The sequence below is a fragment of the Vicugna pacos genome, chromosome X, assembly GCF_048564905.1.
Source record: "Vicugna pacos chromosome X, VicPac4, whole genome shotgun sequence".
In the NCBI taxonomy this organism is placed as follows: Eukaryota; Metazoa; Chordata; class Mammalia; order Artiodactyla; family Camelidae; genus Vicugna; species Vicugna pacos.
In genome coordinates, this window is record NC_133023.1 from 58,714,844 (window position 1) to 58,737,292 (window position 22,449).

The window sequence follows — 22,449 nt, forward strand, 5'->3', positions numbered from 1 at the left end:
TGGAAAAAAGTTGGAAATAAAAAAATTGGTGTGAAGTCCTATCAAAAGAGAGTGCCTCAATTTACTATTTTCACAAGTTTATTCATATAACATATTAATATAAGCACAGCAGAGTGTAATGGTTAAAAAGTATGGTGTCTGGAGTTATTGCACTGAGATCAAATGCAGGTGACCCCACTTCTGTCTGTCATAATTTCATCATCTGTAAAACAGAAATAAACTCTACCAGCTTTGTAAGGTGGGTGTAAGGATTAAATGATTCAGTACACTACCTGGCATAAAAAGCACTCAATAAATGTTAGCTACTGTTCATTCTTATTCTTCATTCAAAGGTTTATCTGATAATAATTACAAAGGTGAATCATACTCCTACATACTTGGTACCTACAACAGCGGTGGACCTTGTTAAAAATACAGATTTCCAGGGCTCACCCCCAGAAATTGATTCAGTAGGTCTTGGATGAAGCCAGGAATTTACATTTTTATCATGCTGTCAGGTGATTCTGATGCAGGTTAGTTCAAGGACTATACACAAGGATAACTGCTATTTTAAAGGTATGTCAACCATTGTCTTACAATTTAACCATTGCAATTTTAAGATAAAAATTTATTTGTTCATTGTCATGGTTTTACTGAATACTTGCTATGTCCTATGTATTATGCCAGGTGCTAGGGATACAGTGATGAAGATACACTGACACAATCCCTGCCCACATAGGATAGTAGAAAGTTTATAATCTAGAGGGAACAGATGTATCTTTTAATTTGTCTATAAAGCCAAAAAAGTTTCTACCACTTAATTCATCTATTCAATGAGCATTTACTAAATATAAACCTGGTATTTTAAATTTCTGAATTTCCATGACCTGTATTAGAAGATATTTCCAGTGCTTCAAAAGTAGACACTTTTGAAGTCTACCCCAAATCTTCTGCAAGAGAATCTCGCACCCCCAACTCTGCCAGCAAGAAGCTTCATATATGTTGATGTTTCCATTAGCAGAGATTTGTAAAACAGCTTGCCAGGATTAGGGAGGTTGCTATTTAGGGGCATCACTGGATCCATCTCTTTAATCCAAATGTTTCCCCTAAAATACTTGCTGATTTTGGCTCCTTAGTTTTTCTTGTGTTATAAAGTGATACAATCAAAGTAAGACACAAAGCAGCCCTATAAAAAAAAGCATGGTCAGTCTATTAATAAGTATTTATTTTGTAGTTTGTAAAAGGACACTAGAAGCACCCCTTCAGTTTTAAAAATAACTACACTGGTATCACAGCTGGCTATACTTCTAAATTATAAGTATTACTTAAGGAGAAAACCCCTTGAATATTAGGGTAATAGTTTGTAGTCAAAAACATGCTAGCATCATTGAAAGTGATTATCAATGTCTAGTAATTAAAAATTACCATATTCCCTCTTGATTATAGTTGATCTCTAGGGGAGTTGAAGCCTCAAATACCTGTCTCTTCTGCAACCTAGCTGAGATTACTGCTTCTGGCCTCTCAATGTTTTTAGTCTCCTACAGATCTGTCATATGTCAAGTTTAATCTTCTAAGGATCAGGACCTCATATGACTCCTAAGTTCCAAAAATTTAAGTCTATACTGATTTCACAGACATGAACCAAGTATAATGGCAATATAACAATTACAGAAACAAAAATAGCAGCTAACATTTGAGCACTTACTATGTGATTTATATAGATTATCTCTTATGTGAGATATTTTCTTATCTTCTTAAGGGAAGCTAGGCTTGGAAAGCTTATGTGACTTATCTAAAAATTACACCCTAAAAAGGTCGATTGGCAGGTTACCTGGGAAAGGGACAGGGCTTAAATCATTTGCTCTTTTTATTTGGTTGTCATCAACCATTCCAGCAACAATGAATAGGAGACTTCTTTAATCTATGAAGAAATAGTAGAATTAAAACAATTTCTCTAGACTTTATTATGATTTCTGGTGGTCTATTCTTATTCACATGAATAATAATCATTTTTATGCCAGTGAATACAAATATAGAAACAATACTAGAACTTGTTTTATTAAATAATAAACCTACTAAACTTGTACTAAAAGAGGCAGAGAAGTAGGAGACAGTGACATCAAACTTTATATATGCTTTAATTATGAGCATGGCTCCTTAGAGGTACATGTGAACAAAAACTGGGTTTATGTGCCACCATGTGGTTAATATGCTATAAGTTACTAACACTTGCCCTACAATTCAGTGAGTCCTTTTGAACCTTTATTCTCAAAAGTAAATGCATGCAAGTTCCTGACATAGGTTGACTAGCTATTTTATACTTCACATCAAATTATTTTAACAGAGTCTATTTCTCTCTAATGTTAAGAATGACTAAGTTAAAACCTTATATTACCATCATCTGGCTAATAAAACTGTACAATAGCATCTCTGTTCAGTAAACTATGCTTTGAGGTATTAAAACTTGACTAAAGGACTAAAGACAAAGGAAGAAAATTGTACACAACATCAGAGTACAGGAAGCAAAGCCTCACTTTGGGTACTTTAATTTAAATCCCCATTTTGTTCTCCCTGTAATTATCAACATGCAGTCCACATTTAAAAAGACACAGGTAGTACAGTGCTGGAAAAGGGAAGTGCAAAAAGTTTTCTATGGCAGTTTTACTGACTTCTGTTTTCTTAATAAATGGTACAGAACTTAGGCTGTATAACCACTTAAGCATATTATGAAACATGACTTTGACCAAGATTTTCATCTCTGATCAATCTGTATAATTCATAAGTTTATTACCACAAAAGGTACTTTCCCCTAATATAATTTACATAAATGATAAGAGGTCAGGTATTACTTTAATATTTAAAAAACAGTTAAGAATCAGTCAACAAATCTCAAACTTGTGTTAAAATATTTATAAGTTTAGATCATGTTGAAGTTTCAAAATGCCTGAGGAATGTTATCACCCTGAACAACTGAAGAAATGCATAGACGCTTATGGTAGACATGATTCATTTTAAAATATGGTTTCACAGAGCTACAAGATCATTGTATTTCAAAAGGGAAAAAGCATCAGTAACACCAACAACAGTAAGAAACTGAGGGGATTTAATAGAATATAATTCATGGGGCAGGGTGGTGAATAGAGCTGAATAAGATAGCTGATTCAATATACAACTGAAGGCATCATTATTAAAGAGCCAATTTTCTTCCTTTCACACACCTGCTTCATTTTAATTTTAATTTTACTGCTTGTGAAAATAAGTCAAATCCTAACACCGATTTTCAATGATATATGGATCATTATGGAAGATTTTTTTAAAATTCAGTTAAGTATCACTAAAAAGGCAACTAGAATTTCAAAAAAAAGTCCATATAAAAGTGTCAAAGTTGTATTATTCACTATGGATGAAGAAAGAAATGAATATAGTTCTTGCCTTTAAAGAATTCAGAGATTAAAAAACAGTCAAGTGGTTAATAAATTAAGTCTGAAATAGTAAATCTAATTAGAAAGTGAAAAAGTAAAAGAAAGTAAACAAGAACAGAAATACAGGAAGAGGAGTTAAATAATGACTTAGAGGAGGATGGTATAGCTCAGCGGTAGTGCTTAGCTTGCACAAGACCCTGGGTTCAATCCCTAAGTACCTCCACTAGAAAATACAATAAAATAAAAAATTGATTAACATACATAAAGAAACCTAATTACCTCCCCTGCCAAAAACCAAAAACAAATAATAATGACTTATAGAGAAAGTGATGAGGCAGGAAGAGATAATCACTTATCAAGTTGAATACTTTAAGCACTATCAAAAGACAAAGAAAAAGCAAGTCAAAAAGGCATTCAATTCCATCATTATTTAGATAATAGCAATTTGAGGGGGAAATGAAGATGAATCATTTTCAGAAGTCTTTCATCTTAAAAAAATGTATAAAAAGGCAGGTGTTCGCAATTGTACTATAATAGTAGGAACCAACTTTCAAATGCCTTTAATAAGAGGAGGTTCAAATACCAAGACTTCTAAAAATATAAAAAGCACCCACTTGTATCCATTTCAGAGAGGACTAATTTTCAAAATATCATTAAAGGGAACGAAAGCCAAACAGTAGTGGGCAAAGTTAAAGGAAATTCTAAATATAAGCTCATGGAACAACATTAACATTTACTGAGTACCTACATCGTGCCTGGTACCTCTCTATTCCCATTGCTACCACCTTAAGGCCTATGTTATCTCTCGTCTGGATCATTTTAATAGCATTCTAACAAGTTATATAACAAGTATCTTAACATCCATTTTCTTTTCTCCAATCCAACCTGCACACTGACACCCAAAGTGCTTTTTCTAAAATGAAAATTTGATGTTGATCTTTTATTCAGAATCCTTGAACAGATCCCACAGTCTATATAATACAAATGTCCAAACTCAAACTTCTATGATCTGATTTCTATCTACCTTTCCAGTCTTTTCTCTCACTGCTTCCCACGCCCACCCTTACTCTACACCACTATCTCCTTACACTCCATTATTTATGTGTAACTATCTGAGGTTCCTAAAACTTGCAATGCTGTTTTATACACCTGTTTTTTTCCTGCTCCTCCCCACTGAATGGCCTTCACCTTTTGCCCTCATAGCAATGCAAACAGCTACACACGTGTATTTTCAACATCAGTTCAAGTCCTCAAATATTAACTTCCCATCCCCAAACTTTTCCAAGAAAGAACTGACTACTCCTTCCTGTACAGGGTGCCTGTATCGATTTCTATTATAGGACCCATTTTATTGTATCTACTTGCTTAACATATGCTTATTAGACTACAGGCTCCTTGGGAGAAGGAACCTGGTCTTATTGTTAAAATTCTTCACTGCCCACCAATTAAAAGCTACAGTCTATCATCCATTGAGTTCCATCATTTATTTTCTTGAAATGTCTGTTTCATTCCACAATCATCACCCTATTATGTGTCCTCAACCTCCATTTTGATGCCAGACTAACTTTCCAAAAGCCCACGTTCATCATACAAGAGCCCCATTCATGGTATTTTATTCATGCTATTTTAAATTCAGATGCTTCCAATTACCTTTAATGGCTCTCCATAGGCTGGCCCTACCCTATCCGCCCAATTTGAACTCATTATCTAGCCAATTTCTTCATCATACCTTGAGTCTGGTACATAAATTCTTACCTTTCCCTTCACCCAAATTGTTTCATCCTACATTCACACCTCATTCTTACTTAATCCAAACTATCCTTTAAGGGTCAATAATTTTTTTTCCATTAAAACTATACCTGAATGCTCCATCCTCCATTTTTCAACCACATACCACGGCAAATACATTCAGTATCAGTCACATCTGCAATTTATTATTTTAAGAATGTTACTTTCTTCTCCCCAAGTGGACTATCACCTCCTTCAGGTAAATCTCTTATATATCCCATGGTATTTCCTTTTCAATCCCTGACAATTCTCAGTTACTGTGATAGTAAGCTATCATAACATGGTACAGTGTTTTAAAAACTTGTAAGTTTAAAAAAACTTTTTTAACTAAAAAAATTCTCTCTTTAAATTAATTACGTTGTACCCAACACATAAAAGAGGTAAAAGGAGAGGGACTCTCAAATGGGATGCAGGGAGGGCTTGGAGTGCTACCTGTCTCACCTTCCCCTACTTGCTTAACCATATGGTAGCCCTGGGGCACCTCTGCCAATTTCCAGGGGCTCCTTGGAATAGAATTTGAAAACTACTCTGTTTAAGTTCTAGCTGTAACACTTACTAATCATGCATCCTCGGGTAATCACAAACTCTAAGCTTCAGTTTCCTGAGATAATGAATATGTATGAGAAAGGCCTGTATAAACTTAAAAGCTTTCTATAAATTTGAGGAATTTACAACTTCACAAGCCATAAGCTAAACGGGTTACATTATACAATCTTAACAGTTACATCACACAATGGTACTGATTGTGAAAGCATTCTGTATTTTAAAATCTAGTTTTATTTTAAATAAAATAAGGCATTCTAAACATCATACAATTCTGGGAATCCTAGGTCCTCTGCCTTGTTACTTAGAATTAACTTTCTAATCTGCATTCGGGGGCAATAAAGTGTAATGACTAAGAGTACATGCTTTTGAGTTGGGCAGACTTGGTTTGAAGGCCAGCTTCACCACTAATTAGGTGTGTATACTTGGATAAGTTATGTAACTTCCCCAAGCTTTAACTTCCTCATCTCAAAAATGAAACCAGCACTATCAACAGAAAAGTTGCTGCTAGATTAAGGAAAACAATCTGAACAAATTGTTTAGCACAGAGTATGAAACCTAGTGAGAAATCAGTAAGTTTACTATTATTTTCCTCTTGGGAAGAACTGTGGGAGAGTTGAAGCACTTTGCATTAAAGTAGCATTGAACATTCCTTTTTCTTTTTCTCTTGGGCAAAGGGTCATAGCACTAAAAACAAAATACAGTAAGTCTATAAATGAAAGAACATGACACCTTTGACGGCTCAGAGTGCCAAGTTATAAAACAGTTGGTTTCTTTCCAGACATCCTATAACAATTAAATAGCATTTCTTTCCTGCTGGATTTTCTAAATCCTCTTTAAAGTATAGACAATGTCTTGTTTGTATTAATATACTCTCACCATACACTTCAAAAACAGCAAATAATCAGTAAATATTTATCAAATTAAATAGATTTCCTACATTCAGAAATTCACCATATAATGAATAACTTTAAAGCAATTACCTCTTTTCAAATTGGAATGCTTGCTTTCTATGAGAAATATTACTGATCATGGGCTATTTCTCATAAAAGCTGAAGCTTAAAGTGCAATTTTAGGAAAGATGCTAAATTAAATATAAAATCATTCTTAAATTGAAAAGGGAAACTTCACTATCTTTAAAATTATAAACATAAATGTGTACAAGTACTTCCAAGAATACTTCTTGCCAAACAAAATTAAGTAACTGATAGGAAAAGTGTTAGAGTTAAACAAAACAAGGCAAGTGTACACTATGTAGTTTTTTTTAAAGTAGAGATATATGTAACCAATATGGAAAGATGTTCAAGAAACATCTAGGTGAAAAAAGCAAGTTGCAAAAAAGAATATGTGTGATATGAGTCCATTTGTGCTTGTGTACTTTTAAAGAAATACAAACAAGTCTGTTTGTCCAACAGAAAATTTTCTGAAGACTATTCAAGAACCCTATTCACATTCTGTAATAATATAATTAAGAAAGGAAGCCAAATTGCTATCAATTTATTATTCCATAACATGGAAACTGATTTTTTTTAAGTTTTATAAAATGGAAGATTTAAACCCTCATGTGGCTCTAAGCCATTCTCAAAGAGATTTGATAGAGCATTTAGGAGTTTTTATGACAATCTCTATCAGTGCACTTTAAATAGAAGAAAGGTTCATTGATTAGAAAAACAAAATATTTGCTTAAAAAGACAAAGGACATTTAAAAAATTTCCCAAGTGCTTAATATATCTATTCATGTTACTTTGACATATGTACATTGAAAATCAACTGGGGAAATCACTACTTTATATTAGCATTATAAATATATTTATTCCTGTTACCTTTTGCTTTACTTAAATGGTCCAACAATATGAAGAACTAAGATACTTTAGAGTTTTTTTTCTTTTACAAAAGAATGAAGTCACTTTGGCAGAGTAATACTGTAACCTGGTAGCTGCTTTCCCAATTCTCTTAACAGCTACATGGAATATTAAGTGCTTAAATTTGAAACCATGACAACAGGAAAAGAACCTCCCCCAATAAACCCCCTCAAAATGGCATTTTAGATAACTAGAAAAGGTTTAAATATACAAACTCTTAATTTAGATCAGAGATCGTATGTTTTTCTCTTATGTTCAAAAGGGTCAAAAAGATATCTACCATATTACATTTCTATATCAATATTAAATAATGTTCTCTTATCCAAGAACAATGGACCAGAAGACAGATATAAATACTATTCCTGGCTCTGCCACTTAACTGGGCAAGTCATTGAATGCCTCTGACCCTAAGTTTCCCCATCTATAAAATAAGAGAGTTGACTGGATTACCTCTAAGGGCCCATTTCCAAGTCTTACTTGCTTTATGACAGTGAAAAATATCAAGTAAGAGACACTTTTATTTGCTGATTTTTAATTGTTTTATAAAAACAAAGAATGTTAAGGAAGAAACAATTAAACCTGATATGTAATTATTAAAATTATATATGCCCTCTACTGGAGGTTATTAAAAGAGAACTATACTATTTCCTTTAAGGTTTCTACTCAGAAACCTTTTTCTGCAGGGCTGAGCTTTTTATTTGGCAAAAAATATGTATTTCAGATTACACTATCTTTTTTTGGGGGGGTAGGTAATTAGGTTTTTATTTATTTATCTTTAATGGAGGTACTGGGGATTGAACCCAGGACCTTGTGCATGCTAGGCATGCACTCTACCACTGAGCTGTACCTTCCCCACTCAGATTACACTGTTTTTTTTTTTTTGTGGTGTTATGTGGAGAACTGACCAAACACCTTCTCGTTTAAATATAATTTTATTCTCTTTGAAAAATTCTGAAATATAGCCTTAACCAGATGACTAACTTTCATAGCAACAGTAAAATTTCCTTGGACCATGTTAGGGGTTTTTTTAAGCTAATAATCTAAAGATGTTTACCTTTGGCAGCATAGGAGTATCCCTTTTCTTCTTCTTTTCTGAATTAGGATCATCTAACAAGTCTGGCTCAAAAGTATAAAGTTCAGTAAGCTCATTCATGGTAAAATGACGTTCAACTTGCTGTTGATCAACAACTCGAAAAGACAGTGACTGCTTAGTTACTTGCCGATCATAAATCTTATCTTCCATGGTTCCCTTTATAAAAAGAAGAAACAATTTTGTAAACATGATACTTAATCATGGAGAAATACAGTTATTGGTTAATATGAAATAGCAAAACCTCATAGTAATATACTTTCATGAAGCAAATTTTATGAGCAGTGCTGCTTAATTCATGAGACATTTTTTGTTCAGAGTAGTTTACCTTGACAAAAAAAAAAGAAAACCACATTACTGACAATCATTCTATATTTTTTAATCAATATGAATTCATGTGTTGCTTTATATATTTCTATATTTGGTGGAAGTAGGAGAGCAGTCAGATATCAAGATAAACAGAATAAAAGAGTGCATGAAGTAAGATTTTAGGAGGTTATTGATGTAAGAATGCAAGAGAGCAGTTTTAATTCCTTTTCAGTGGACTGTAATAAACTCTCAACAATCACTATGAACTGCCTTTATACAAAGTCTTACTTTCTATAACTTCAGGACAAAAAATAACTAAAATGCCGTACCTACTATATATTCTACATAACATTCTGAACTAGACTATGAAGGAGCTCTTAATTTTAATAATAGAAAAGAATTTATAGTATAGTTTATCAATTATATTATGTACTCTAATGTATGAGAAAGAATCTACCAATAAAACTCAGTCCCTGGTTGAGAAGCCAAGAGTTGGAGGCACGTAGAAAGGGTTGCATCTGCTCTCAAAGAAGATGTACAAATTACAAAGGCAACTTGATTCTATAAACCTGTATTACACTGAATTGCATCCACCTCTTTGATTTAATTTATTTCCATTAAATTTCAGTTTCTGTTTTTTAATACCTGAGTTTATACTTAAAGGAAATTAATATTCTTGACTAGAAAGTATTAAATATTACTTATAATGATTTTTCATTATTTATAATACATTAACCTTTTCTTCCACATTCTTCAAACTAAGAATATCTAGTCGCCATTCAAAACAATGATCATTTGACCTTTACATCTATAAGCAAAATAAATTTAGTTACTGGCTTTTCTATGTGCACTAATTAAAAAAACTGTAAATGTTTAATTTTCTTGAACTAGCAAGAAAATACTAAATCTGTTTACCTATGCAAATTCATCTCAATCTGAGAAAGGTGACATTAGAGACCTGGAAAACTACAAAACAGAAAATCATGAGAGACCAAAATTGACTTCTGCTGCTTTATGAATAGGAATGGTGTTTTCAATTTCGTCTGCCTGTCTATAATACATGTATGTTTTGAACTCCAAAAATATTATCACTTTCATCCAACCTTTCAATATGAAAAAGAAAATATAAATTATAAACCCACCTGAGCTAAGAACCTATATACATACACAGGCTTAGTTTGTCCAAAGCGATAAACTCTGAATATACTCTGGATGTCATAAGATGGATTCCAAGAAGCATCAAATATAATCACTCGATTAGCAGCTACCAGATTAATTCCAAGAGATCCTGCTTTGGTGGAAATGATAAACAATCGCCCTCTGAAAATAAAATTATAGAATGTTTAGTAATGAGTGCTTCACAGATATTTTATTTATCAATGACTTTTTAATCCTAAGGTAGTTTTTTGAACAATCAAGAATTCAGAGAATTCATTTCTCACTTACTTAAAAAAAACAAGACATGCCTAAGAAGTCAGGTTGATGATTTATATGCTCAAGAAGAATCTTATTGCTGGAAAATGAACTAGTATGATTTAGGAATAAAGATAAATATACAAATCACATGTTTACAATGCACTCAAGGTATTTATACTCAGAAATCTATGTACAACTAAAAAAAAACATTGTGTTCACTACTGTTATGAGCACTAAGTACATCAAAATGAAGAACACTGCCCAAGGAGCTGAGTGTAGTAGGGGTGACTGATGGGTAATTATAATACAGTGTAATAAAAGTAAGGAGAAAAGTCAGATACATACAAGATACTGAGGTAACTAAAATAGGATAAAGAAGACACAGGGCTCCAGGAAGAATGTAGTCAAGAAAACAAATGAAACTGATAGATTACCTGCTGCACTGGAACACAAGAATTGATATTTCTGTAGGAGATTTTGGGAATGAATTAGCAATGGTCACAGAAAACTAAGCAAATGGTAAAAGTAAACCATTACTTAACCTTTAATGAAAAAAATATGAATATGAATATTTGTATGTATATGTATGACTGGGACGTTGTGCTGTACACCAGAAATTGTCACATTGTAATTGACTGTACTTCAATTTAAAAAACACATTAAAAAAAGTAAATGATTACTTCAACAAAACTGAACAGGTGTACAAAAAAGGAAAAGTAATCTTAGTATTTTAAATGGCTTAGGTGTGAATATTTACAATCACAAAAAAGCAAACACTCCAAATTGATTTAGGCAAGTATTGTGAAAAAAATGTATTGGGAAAATAAATGTGGAAAAGTGTGCATGTGCATGTGCAAGTATTGTGAAAAAATGTATTGGGAAAATGAATGTGGAAAAGGGTGCATGTGCATGTGAGTAAACTCCCATCTCAGACTGTAGAAAGGATGTATGTAAGGAAAGGCCAGAAGAATTGCCAAGAGTTGAAATTGGTTACCTGCAGAGAGTAGAAATCATGCAAGGAAGGTACTGGTCAAGGGACTGATTTTTACTTTAAGTCTTACAAAACTATTTTTAAATAGGTAACACATTAATTTTATATAAATAAAATTTAATTTAAAAAGATTATATATAACATTTTAAAAATATATAAATAAGTTTAAAGAAAAAGATTACTCAGTTCCAGTACCCAGAAATAAGCTCCATTCAAATTGTAGAATAGATAAACAAGATTATACTGTATAGCACAGGGAAATATACACAAGATCTTATGGTAGCTCACAGAGAAAAAAATGTGACAATGAATATATATATACATGTTCATGTATAACTGAAAAATTGTGCTGAACACTGGAATTTGACACAACATTGTAAAATGATTATAGATCAATAAAAAAGGTTAAAAAACAGAAAAAAAAAGAATAAGCTCCATTCAAATCATTGTACATTTCCTATAGGTTTCATTTTTCCTAAGCATATACATTTTTGGTTTTATTCAGACAATATCTGTGTATACAGTTTAAATTATGAGCATTTCCTCAAATTTCTTGGTAAACATCATGCTTGGTAGCTGCATAATATTTGACTGGATGACTATATAACGTATTTATTGTTGGCAGCTTAGAGTAAGGAAAATCCTGGGATATACAGTAAGCACTCAGCAATCTCCTCCACAAAATGCCATTTTAACCAAGCGTTAGTTTCTAGTATCTCATGACAGAAAATAACTAAAATCCCATACCTATTACAGATATAGTATTATAAACGAGAATGCAAAGAAGCTCAAAATTTAAATAATGAGAAAGAGCTTTTAAGTAAGAAAAATCCTGTTACAAAATGAACAAAGGTACTAAAGTCATGTTTTATATCAACTTGGAGCTACTATATGTCTAGGAATATAGACTATAGGAATTATCAGAAGTGCAAGAAAATATATGCATCACACTTATTTATAAGGGCATATATCTGAAAATTAAAAAACATGTATAACACAGAGGACTAAATTACGCTCTGGCTGTTCAACAGGTTACGTTACCATTAAAAATGTACAATATTGTGTGAATAAAGGTAGGATACAGAATCTCATTTAGTATAATTACAACTGCATTAAAAAATAAAACATATACATACACACTTGTTAACAGTGGTGATCTCTGGTCAATGTGATTATATTATTTTTCCTCTTTATACTTATCTGTAAAATGTACTCATTACAGAGAACAAATTGTGCTTTCTTTAATTAGTAGACATATTTAAGGGTTTATGGGCAAATGTTGCTCCAAAATTATGTCAGTTACTTAGATCTACTTTATACCAGCAAAAGGATCAAGTATACAGAATGGTATGAACTATGCAGGTTAAAAAAACACACGCACAAGAAAAGAGGAAATCTAGTACAGAACTTTAAAAACTCTTTGGTATCTATCCACTAATGAAGAGTTGAATGGGTTTAATAAGATTGTTTATCAAACTATTAATCCCAAGTACTGAGCTACTCTAGGACTACAAAACATGAAAAAATATCTGGTCAGTACGCTAAAGGAGACCACCAACTATGGAAAAAAAAACAACAGACATATAAAGAACTGTGATGGAGCCTAATTTGCAATAACATAGGTATTTATTTACAAGGTATAGATGTGGTCAATGAGATATTTTGGTTTTTAAAAGCATAATAGTAGAAAGTAGTAAATAATTTTGATCTGAAAAGAAAAATAAACAAAGGAACAGAGTCAAGTAACTGAACTGGTATCAAAAACTACTTTACAATTAGTTAACCTTTAATATTATTCAGTCTGGAAGATGTAAGTTCATAATCAGATAAATGAACCATAATATGTTTAGTTTCTTAATACTAAATGTTAGTATTAAAGTGTACACTAAAACAAACACAATTAAAATATGAACCATTATTTGAACAGTACTGCTATAAACCTTTTTGGCTTATATTTTTTGGTTAAAACAATGTAAGTATTTCTAAGAGCAGAATTGCGAGGTCATAGGGTATGTATATGGCACTGTTAAAACTGAACAAATAGTTCTCCAAAGTGGTTATAACAATTTACATTTGCAGCAGCAGTATGTGAGAATTCTAGATGTTCCAGATCCTTGACAACTCATAGTATTGCCTTTTCATAAATTATAACATTTAAAAAATTGCTTAAAGTTCACAAAGAATTTTCAACAATAGTACAGAGTTCCTCTGTACCCTTCATTTAGCTTTCCCTAATGGTAATAACTTACATAACCATAGTACATTGTCAAAAACAGGAAAGTGACATTGGTACAATACTATGAACTCAGGTACAGAGTTTATTTGGATTACACCAGTTTTTATACATACTTCAATTGTTTAGTGTATAGCTCTATAAAGTTTTATCATATATGTAGAATCACATAATCATTACTACAAGCAGGAAACAGAACTGTTCCATCACCCCATAAAAAAACCTCCTTTGTGTTATCCCTTAGTATTTACACCCTCCTTTTAATCCTAATCCCTGGCAACCACGAATTTGTTCTTCATCACTGTAATTTTGTCACATCAAGAATGCTGTATGAATGGAATCATAATAATACGTAAACTTTTGAGACTGGCATTTTTTACTCAGCATAATGCCCTTGAGATCCATCCAAGTTGTTGTTTGGATCATTATCAATAGTTCATTCCGGGGGGAGGGGATAGTGCAAGTGGTAGAGCACATGCTTAGCATGCATGAGGTCCTGGGTTCAATCCCCAGCACCTCCTCTAAAAAATAAATAAGCCCAATTACCTTCCCTCCCCCACAAAAAAACCCAATAGCTCATTCCTTTTCACTGCCAAGCAGAATTCCATTATATGGATGTACCACAATTTGTTTACCCATTCAGATGTTAAAGGACATTTGGGTAGTTTCCAGTTTTTGGCTATTACAAATAAAGCTGGTAAGAACATCTGTGTATAGGTTTCCATGTGAAAATAAGTCTTCATTTCTCTAGCATAAATTTTCAAGAGTGTGATGATAGGGTTTTATGACTAAGTATATATTTAATTGTTTAGTTTAAAAAAACCTTACTAAATTGTTTTCCAGGAAGAGTGGCTGTGACATTTCACTTTCTCACCAGCATTTTAGGAGAAAACAAGTTTCTTTGCAACCTCACCAGCATTTGGTAGTAAGTGATATCTTGTGGTTTTAATTTACATTTCCCTGTTAGCCAGTCGTGTTGAATATCTTTTCATGTGCTTATTCGCCAGGCATAGATCCTCTTCGGTGAAGTGTTAGTTAATTCATTGGCTCCTCTTCTAAATGTAAATTGTTTTTTTTTTGCTGTTACATTTAGATAATTCATATATTCTAGATATGAGGACTCTGTTAGATGTTCAACTTCAAATACTTTCTCAAAGTCTGTGGCTTCTCTCCCTCTTCTTAACAAAGTCTCTAGCAGACAAAAGTTTAATTTTGATTGTCCAGTTACTGATTTTTTTAATGGATTATATGCTTTTCATGTCATGACAAATAACTCTTGCCTAACCTCAGTTCCTTAAGATTTTTGTCTATGATTTCTTAAACAAATATAATTTTTTTTGCATTAGGTTTACAATCCATTTTGACTTGATTTTTCAATGGGGTGAAGCTTAGTTTAAGCTTTGTTTTCAGCCTACGAATACCCAATTGTTTCAACACCATTTGTTGAAAAGGTTATCCTCCCTCCATTGAGACACTCTTGCACCTTTGTCAAAAATGTTTTTAACTTGCATTTCTCTAAGATTAATAAATATGAGCACCTTTTCCTATGTTTATTGGCCATTTGGATATTAGCTTTTGTAAAGTCTTTCCCAGGTTTCTCGCCCATCTTTCAATGGGGGTTGTCTGGTTTAGCCTACTGATTTTTAAGAATTCATTATACATTGTGGATAAGAGTTTTTGGATCTATATATTGAAAATAGCTTCTTCTAACTTACGGTTTGCCTTTTCATTCTTCACATGAAATGCCTTTGATGAATAGAAGTTCTTAATTTTAATGAAACTCAACATATCAATGTTTCCTTTTATTGTTAGTTCTTTGTATATCCTATTTATGAAAAATTTCTTACTATAAAATCAGGAAAATACTCTGCTGTTGTCTGTTATTGCTCTCAGTTATTGCTTTAGCTTCCACATTTAAATCTACAAAGTACTTGCAATTCGTTATAAGGAAAATATAGATTAAGACTATGAAGGCTTGCCACTACATATCCATGACAATGGCTTAAAAAAACCGACATCATCAAGTGATAATGAGGACAGGTAACAAATGAAACATACATATACTACTAACGGAAGTGCAAACTGGTACAAGCATTTTGGAAAAATGTTTTGGCAGTATAAGATAAAGCTGAATACATACATATCTATTACCCAGCAATCTCACTTCTAAACATACACAACAGAAGCATATATATATGTTCACTAAGGGACAGATATAATTCTTTAAAAAGTTTAATATTTGGATTCCAATTCTGGAAAGATGGAATAGACATAATCTTCCCTATTTCTTACAATAAGTACAGCTAAGAACATGACATTATACATAAAACAAACGTATGAAGTTTCTGAAAAGTGAGGCAAAGGAAGCACACTGGCTTGGAACCTAAGCACAACATGGCAATGAGTTCTATAGGCTTCCCCCCAACCCCCATATATCCCAGACTGAGTGCTGAAGAACCCAGCAACCTGGAAACATCAATGTGTTGCTATCAAAGTAAATCTCCAAGCCTCTCTCCAGCCAAAGGACCAAAAAAGGGGCAGACCAGCAAGACAGAGAACTTTAAAACAACAAATGTCTGATCTTGTCAAGATGGTGGAGTAGAAGGACCTGGAGCTCACCTCTTCTCACAAACACAACAAAACCACAACTGACTGCTTAACAACCACCGATAAAAAAGACTACCAAAAAAGATCCTCTACAACTGGAGACATAAAGAGGGAATCACAACAGGATAGTAGGAGATGTGTACTCACAATATAATCGGGTCCACTAACCCCCAGGTGGGTGATCCACAAGCTGGAGAATTATATTACAGAGGTTCTCCCACGGGAATGAGAGCTCTGAGCTCCATGTCAGGCACCCAAGCCTGAGGATCCAGTATTGAGAGGAAGAGCCCTCAGAGCATTTGGCTTTGAAGGTCAGTGGGGCTTAACTACAAGAGCTCCACAGGACTACGGGAAACAAAGACTTCACTCTTAAAGAATGTGCACAAAATTTCATGTGCACTGGGACCAAGGGCTGAAGCAGTGATTTCATAAGAGCCTGGGCCAGACCTGCCCGCTGGTCTTGTAAGGTCTCCTGGGGAGGTGGGGGACAGCTGAGGCACATTCTGGGGACATAAAAGCTGGTGGTGGACATTCAGGGAATATTCATCTACAGGAGCTTTCCTGGAGGCTGACATCCGTCTTGGGTCATTAGCACCAAGTCCTGGCCCCACCCAACAGCCTGTAGGCTTAAGTGCTGGGGCATCTCAGGCCAAACAACATACTGGTTGGGAACATAGCCTCATCCATCAGCAGACTGCCTAAGGACTTCTTAAGCCCACAGCCACCTCTAGACACAGGCCTGGACATGGCCCTGCCAGCCAGAGGGCCAGGACCCAGCTCCACCAAGCAGTGGGCAGGCACCAACCCCTCCTGCCAGGAAACCTGCACAAGCCTCCAGTCCAGCCTCACCCACCAGACACTAGAAGAAAACAGTAAGTCCATAGCCTGTGGAAGGAGTCTGCAAATGCAGGCTAGACTCTACCCTGAAAAGATGAAACATCTGCTCAACATCACTAATTATTCAAGAATGAAAAGATGCTCAACATCACTAATTATTCAAGAAATGCAAGTCAAAACTTCAATGAGTTATCACCTCACATCGCCATTATCAAAAAGTCTACAAATAAGAAATGCTGCAGAAGGTGTGGAGAAAAAGAAACCCTCCTACACTGTTGCTGAGAATGTAAATTGGTGGAGCCACTATGAAGAACAATAGGGAGGTTCCTTAAAAAACTAAAAATAGAGTTACCATTGATCCAGCAATCCCACTCTTGGGTATACATCCAGAGAAAACTCTAATTCGAAAAGATACATACACCCAATGTTCACAGTAGCACTATTTACAACAGCCAAGACATGGAAGCAACCTAAATGTCCATCAACAGATGAATGGATAAAGAAAATGTGTGTGTGTGTGTATACACAACTGACAGTAATGACATGGGACACTTCATGCCCTGCTTGAACATGTGTCAGAAGAGGTTTGTTATAAGACTTAAATAAGAAACAGAGTCTCATGACATAATAAATAAAATGTCTAGGTTAAACAGAAGATAGACACACATGATGGAATACTACTCAGCCATAACAAGGAATGAAATAATGCGATTTGCAGCAACATGGATAGACCTAGAGATTATGATACCAAGTGAAGTAAGCCAGACAGAGAAAGACAAATATATGACATCACTTATTTGTGGAATCTAAAAAAATGACACAAATGAACTTATTTACAAAACAGAAACAGATTCACAAACAGAAAACAAACTTATAGTTACCAAAGGAGAAAGGGGGAGGGAAGGATAAATTGGGAGTTTGGGATTGGCAGATACAAACTACTACGTAGAGAATAAACAACAAGGTCCTACTGTATAGCACAGGGAACTATATTCAATGGCTTGTTCATAATGAAAAAGATTATGAAAAAGAATACATTATATATACATACCTATGTGTATGTGTGTATATATATATATATATGAATCACTATGCTGTAAATCAGAAACTAATACATTGTATATCAACTGTACTTCAACAAAAAAATGTTAAAAAAAAACCAAACTCAACCTTTCAACTCCAGTCAAACAGTACAGAAAAAATGTGTTGCACCTCTGCCCGTCACTAAAGGCTGAGTGGGAAGTCCAAATTTCTACCCTCACCTAGTTGTAACAAGGTACTGCCAAAATGATATCAGATAAGTTTGAGTTAACAAAGTCTGCCTACCAACTCAGCAGTGCCAGTAGAGACCACACAGGGAACCAAGAAATCCACTCCCACCCAGAGGTTACAAGAAAAACCCTCTCCCCTGTTACCAGATTAGTATGAAAGGAGGCCTAGTGGATAGTCAGGAATTACACCAGAACCCAGACAGTAATGAGTCACTCCCTGTAATGTCAATGGAGGTGAATAAGAGAAGGGGTTGTAAATAGGCAATCCTAACCCTGCCAGCCAGGGTAGTATCAGCAGAAGCCTAGTAGATAGACTAAACTTCCACTCTCAACTGACAGTAATGACATGGGACACTTCATGCCCTGCTTGAATGTGAGTCAGAAGAGGTCTGCTATAAGACTTAATTAAGATACAGAGTCTCATGACATAATAAACAAAATGTCTAAGTTAAATAGAAGACCTCTGTCATAACAATAACCAGGAAAATCTCAGCTTCAATGAGAGAAGATAATCAATAGACTCCAACACTGAGATGACATAAATGTTAGAACCATGTGACAAAGATTTAAAAAGTAGCCATTATTAAAATGCTTCAATAAGCAACTATTAAAACACTGACACAAATGAACAAAATAGAAAGTCTCAGCAAAGAAATAGAAGACAAACAGAAACACCAAATGGAAATTTTAGAACTGAAAAATACAGTAACATAAAAAACTCAATAGATGGGCTGAAGAGTAGAATGTAGAGAACAGAAGATTCAATGAACACTGAAAACAGAAAACCAAAATGACCTCATCTGATAATAGATAGAAATCAAATGAAAAAAAAAAAACAGATACTCCAGGATCAACAGGACTATAATGAAGTTCTAACATTCTTGCCATCAGAGTCCTAAATAAAAAAGAGAAAAGAAGACTGGGCTATAAAAGTGTTCAAAGAAGTAATGCCTGAAAATTACAAAAATTTAGCAATAAACACAAACCTACAAATTCAAGAAGCTGAATGAAACATAAACAAGGTAAAACCAAAGAAATCCATGCCAAGACACACCAAACTCAAACTTCTGAAAACTAAGATAAAGAAAAAAACCTTGAAAGAAGTGAGAGAAACAGGACCTTAATGACAGAGGAAAGAACAATCTGAAAACCAAGTTTCTTAAAAAATTAAAATATATCTGACATATAACACTATGTAAAATTAAGGTGTACAACATGTTAATTTAATAATGTATGTATTGTAATATGATTGCCAATGTAGTGATAACTAGCACCTATATGATGCTACATAATTATTTCTTTTTAGTGGTTTGAATAATTAAGTTCTAGTCTCTTAGCAAGTTTGATGATTATAATAAAATATTGTTGTCTATATTCACTAATTGGTTCTGCCACTATGGAAAACAACATGGAGTTTCCTCAAATAATTAAAAATAGATCTACCATATGATCTAGCAATTCCACTTCTAGGTATATACACAAATGAAATGGATACAGGATGTCAAAGAAATATCTGCACTCCCGTGTCTATTGCAGCATTATTCACAATAACCAAAATATAGAAACAACCTAAATGCCCATCAATGGCTGAATGGATAAGAAAGATGTGGGGTATATATACAATGGAGTATTATTCAGCCACAAGAAAGAAGGATATCCTGCCATATTCGACAACACAGGTGAAACTTGAGTACATTATGAGGTAAGTCAGACAGAGAAGATCATGTATAATCTAAAAAAGCCAAACCTGTAAAAATAGCAAGTTTTTAAGAACTCATGGAGGCTAGAAGAAAGTGGCATATTTTTCAAGTGCTGAAAGAACTCCAACCCAAAATTCTATATCCAGTTAAAACATTTTTCAAAAATTAAGGAGAAATCAAGAAATTCTCAACTGAAGGTACTCAGAGAATTTGCTGCCAGTAGACCTGCTAAAGGAAGCTCTCTTTAAAAAAAAAGGAAATGATAAAAGAAGAAATATTAAAACATTAGGAAGAAACAACAATGAAAAGAACAAAAATTATGAGTGTATAAAATAGATTTTCCTTCTTTTAAGTTTTCTAAATTATGTTTGATGGTTGAAGAAAAATGATTATGCTGTCTGATGTGGTTAATCTATGTAAAGAAAACATTTAAGATAATTATACTATAAATGGAGGAGAAAAAGGGACATAAAGAAATTAAGGTTTCTACACTTCAATCAAAATGGTAAAATGATGACACCATTAGACTATGACCAGTTACGTACACATAATACTTAAAACAACCACTATAAAAGTTATACAAAGATACACTACAAATAAAAAAATGTTTTTTAAAATTACACTACAAAACACTATAGATGAATCAAGATGAAATTCCAAAAAATGTATAAGTAACCTACAGGAAGGGTAGAAAAAGAAATCAGAAACAAAATAAAACAGAATAAAAGAGAACAAACTGAACAAAAACTAAAATGGTAGCCTCAAGTTCTATATTAAATGTAAATGGTTGTATACCTGAAACTAATATAATGTAATGTGTCAATTATACTTCAATGAAAAAACACTGTAACTGGTCTATATGCACCATTTAAAAGAAAGAGATTGAGTTGATTTAAAAAAAAGCATAACCCAACATACACTGACTAAAAGAAATTCACTTCAAATATAACAAAATAGGTAGGTTGAACATAAAAGGATGAAAAAAGATATACCAAGTAAACATCAATCAAAATGAAGCAGGAATGGCATATTAGTATGAAATAAAGTATGTCTCAGACCAAAGAAAACTGTAAGTAATAGAGAGGGACATAACATGTGTATGCACCAAAAAACAGAGCTGAAAATTTGAGAAGCAAAAACCTCGAGAAACAGACAAGTCCACAATTATACTTGGAGGCTTCAACTCTCCTCTCTCAAAAATTAATCACCAACTAGACAGAAAGAAGAATACAACAACTTCATCAAGTAACAGGATCTGATCAATATTTATAGAAAATTCTGGCCAACAATAGCAAGAAATACATTCTTTTCAAGGGCCCAAGTATGACATAGCAAGATATACCACATCTCAATTCATAATAAAGTTAAAAGAACTGAAATCATAGAGTATATTCTCTGAACAGAACTGAAACAAACTAGAAATCAACAACAGAAAAGTAATGGAAATCTCCAAATGCCTGTATATTAAACAACATAATTCTAGTTATGATTCACAAAGGAAGTCTAAAAAGAAAAAAAATTACACTGAACTCAATGGAAATGAAAATAAAACATATCAAAAATTGTATGATATAGCTAAGTTAGTGCTGAAAGGGAAATTTACAGCATTAAATGTTTATATTAGAAAAGAGGGAAGGTCCTAAATTAGTAATTTAAGGTTCCACCTCAAGAAAGTAGAAAAAGATGAGAAAAAGTCAAAACAAGATTAAATTTAAAATAGAAAAAAAATACAGAAAAACCAGTGAAATATAAAGCAGGTTCTTTGAAAAGATAAACAAAAAATAGACAAACCTCTAGTAAGACTGACAAAACCAAGAAAATACACAAATTATCAATACCATGAATGAAACAGAGGCTATCACTATACATCCTGAAGATATCAAAAGGATAAGAGAATGCTATGAACAATTCTTTACATAAATTTGAAATGAACCAATTCCTCAAAAAGCACAATTCAATCAATATGAAATAGATAACATGAATAGTTCCATAACAATTAAAGAAATCAAATTAGAGATTTAAAAACTCACAAAAAAGGAATCTCCAAGGCCAAAAAGTTTCACTGGCAAATTCTACCAAAAAATTTAAGACAATTAACACAAATTCTACACACCTTTTTCAGAAAACAGAAGGGTGAAAAATTCTCAACTCATTTTGTGAGGTCAATACTATCCTGCTACCAAACTCAGAAAAAGACACTACAAAAGTAAGTGGATACAGACCAATATCTCATCAGTATCCTCCAAGAAAATCTTGGCAAACAGAAGCCAGCACTACATAAAAATAATTATACCCTATGACCAAGTGGGATTTATTCCAGGGATGCAAGGTTGGTTCACTATTTGAAAATGAAGCTATGTAATATACCATGTTAATAGGCTAAAGAAAAAGATTTTCATAT

At 33.3% G+C, this 22,449-nt stretch overlaps 1 protein-coding gene across 7 annotated transcripts in view; it reads right to left on the reverse strand.

Moving 5' to 3' along the window:
• Positions 1–22,449, reverse strand: part of ATRX (ATRX chromatin remodeler) — a 237,155-nt gene that overhangs the window by 17,857 nt on the left and 196,849 nt on the right. For all 7 annotated transcript variants that reach the window (XM_006218905.3, XM_006218906.3, XM_072955836.1 and 4 more), the window contains 2 exons: positions 10,136–10,313; positions 8,649–8,843 (listed from right to left, as the gene is read on the reverse strand). In XM_006218905.3, coding sequence (XP_006218967.1) covers positions 8,649–8,843; positions 10,136–10,313 — 373 coding nt within the window. The remainder of the gene's footprint in view (positions 1–8,648; positions 8,844–10,135; positions 10,314–22,449) is intronic.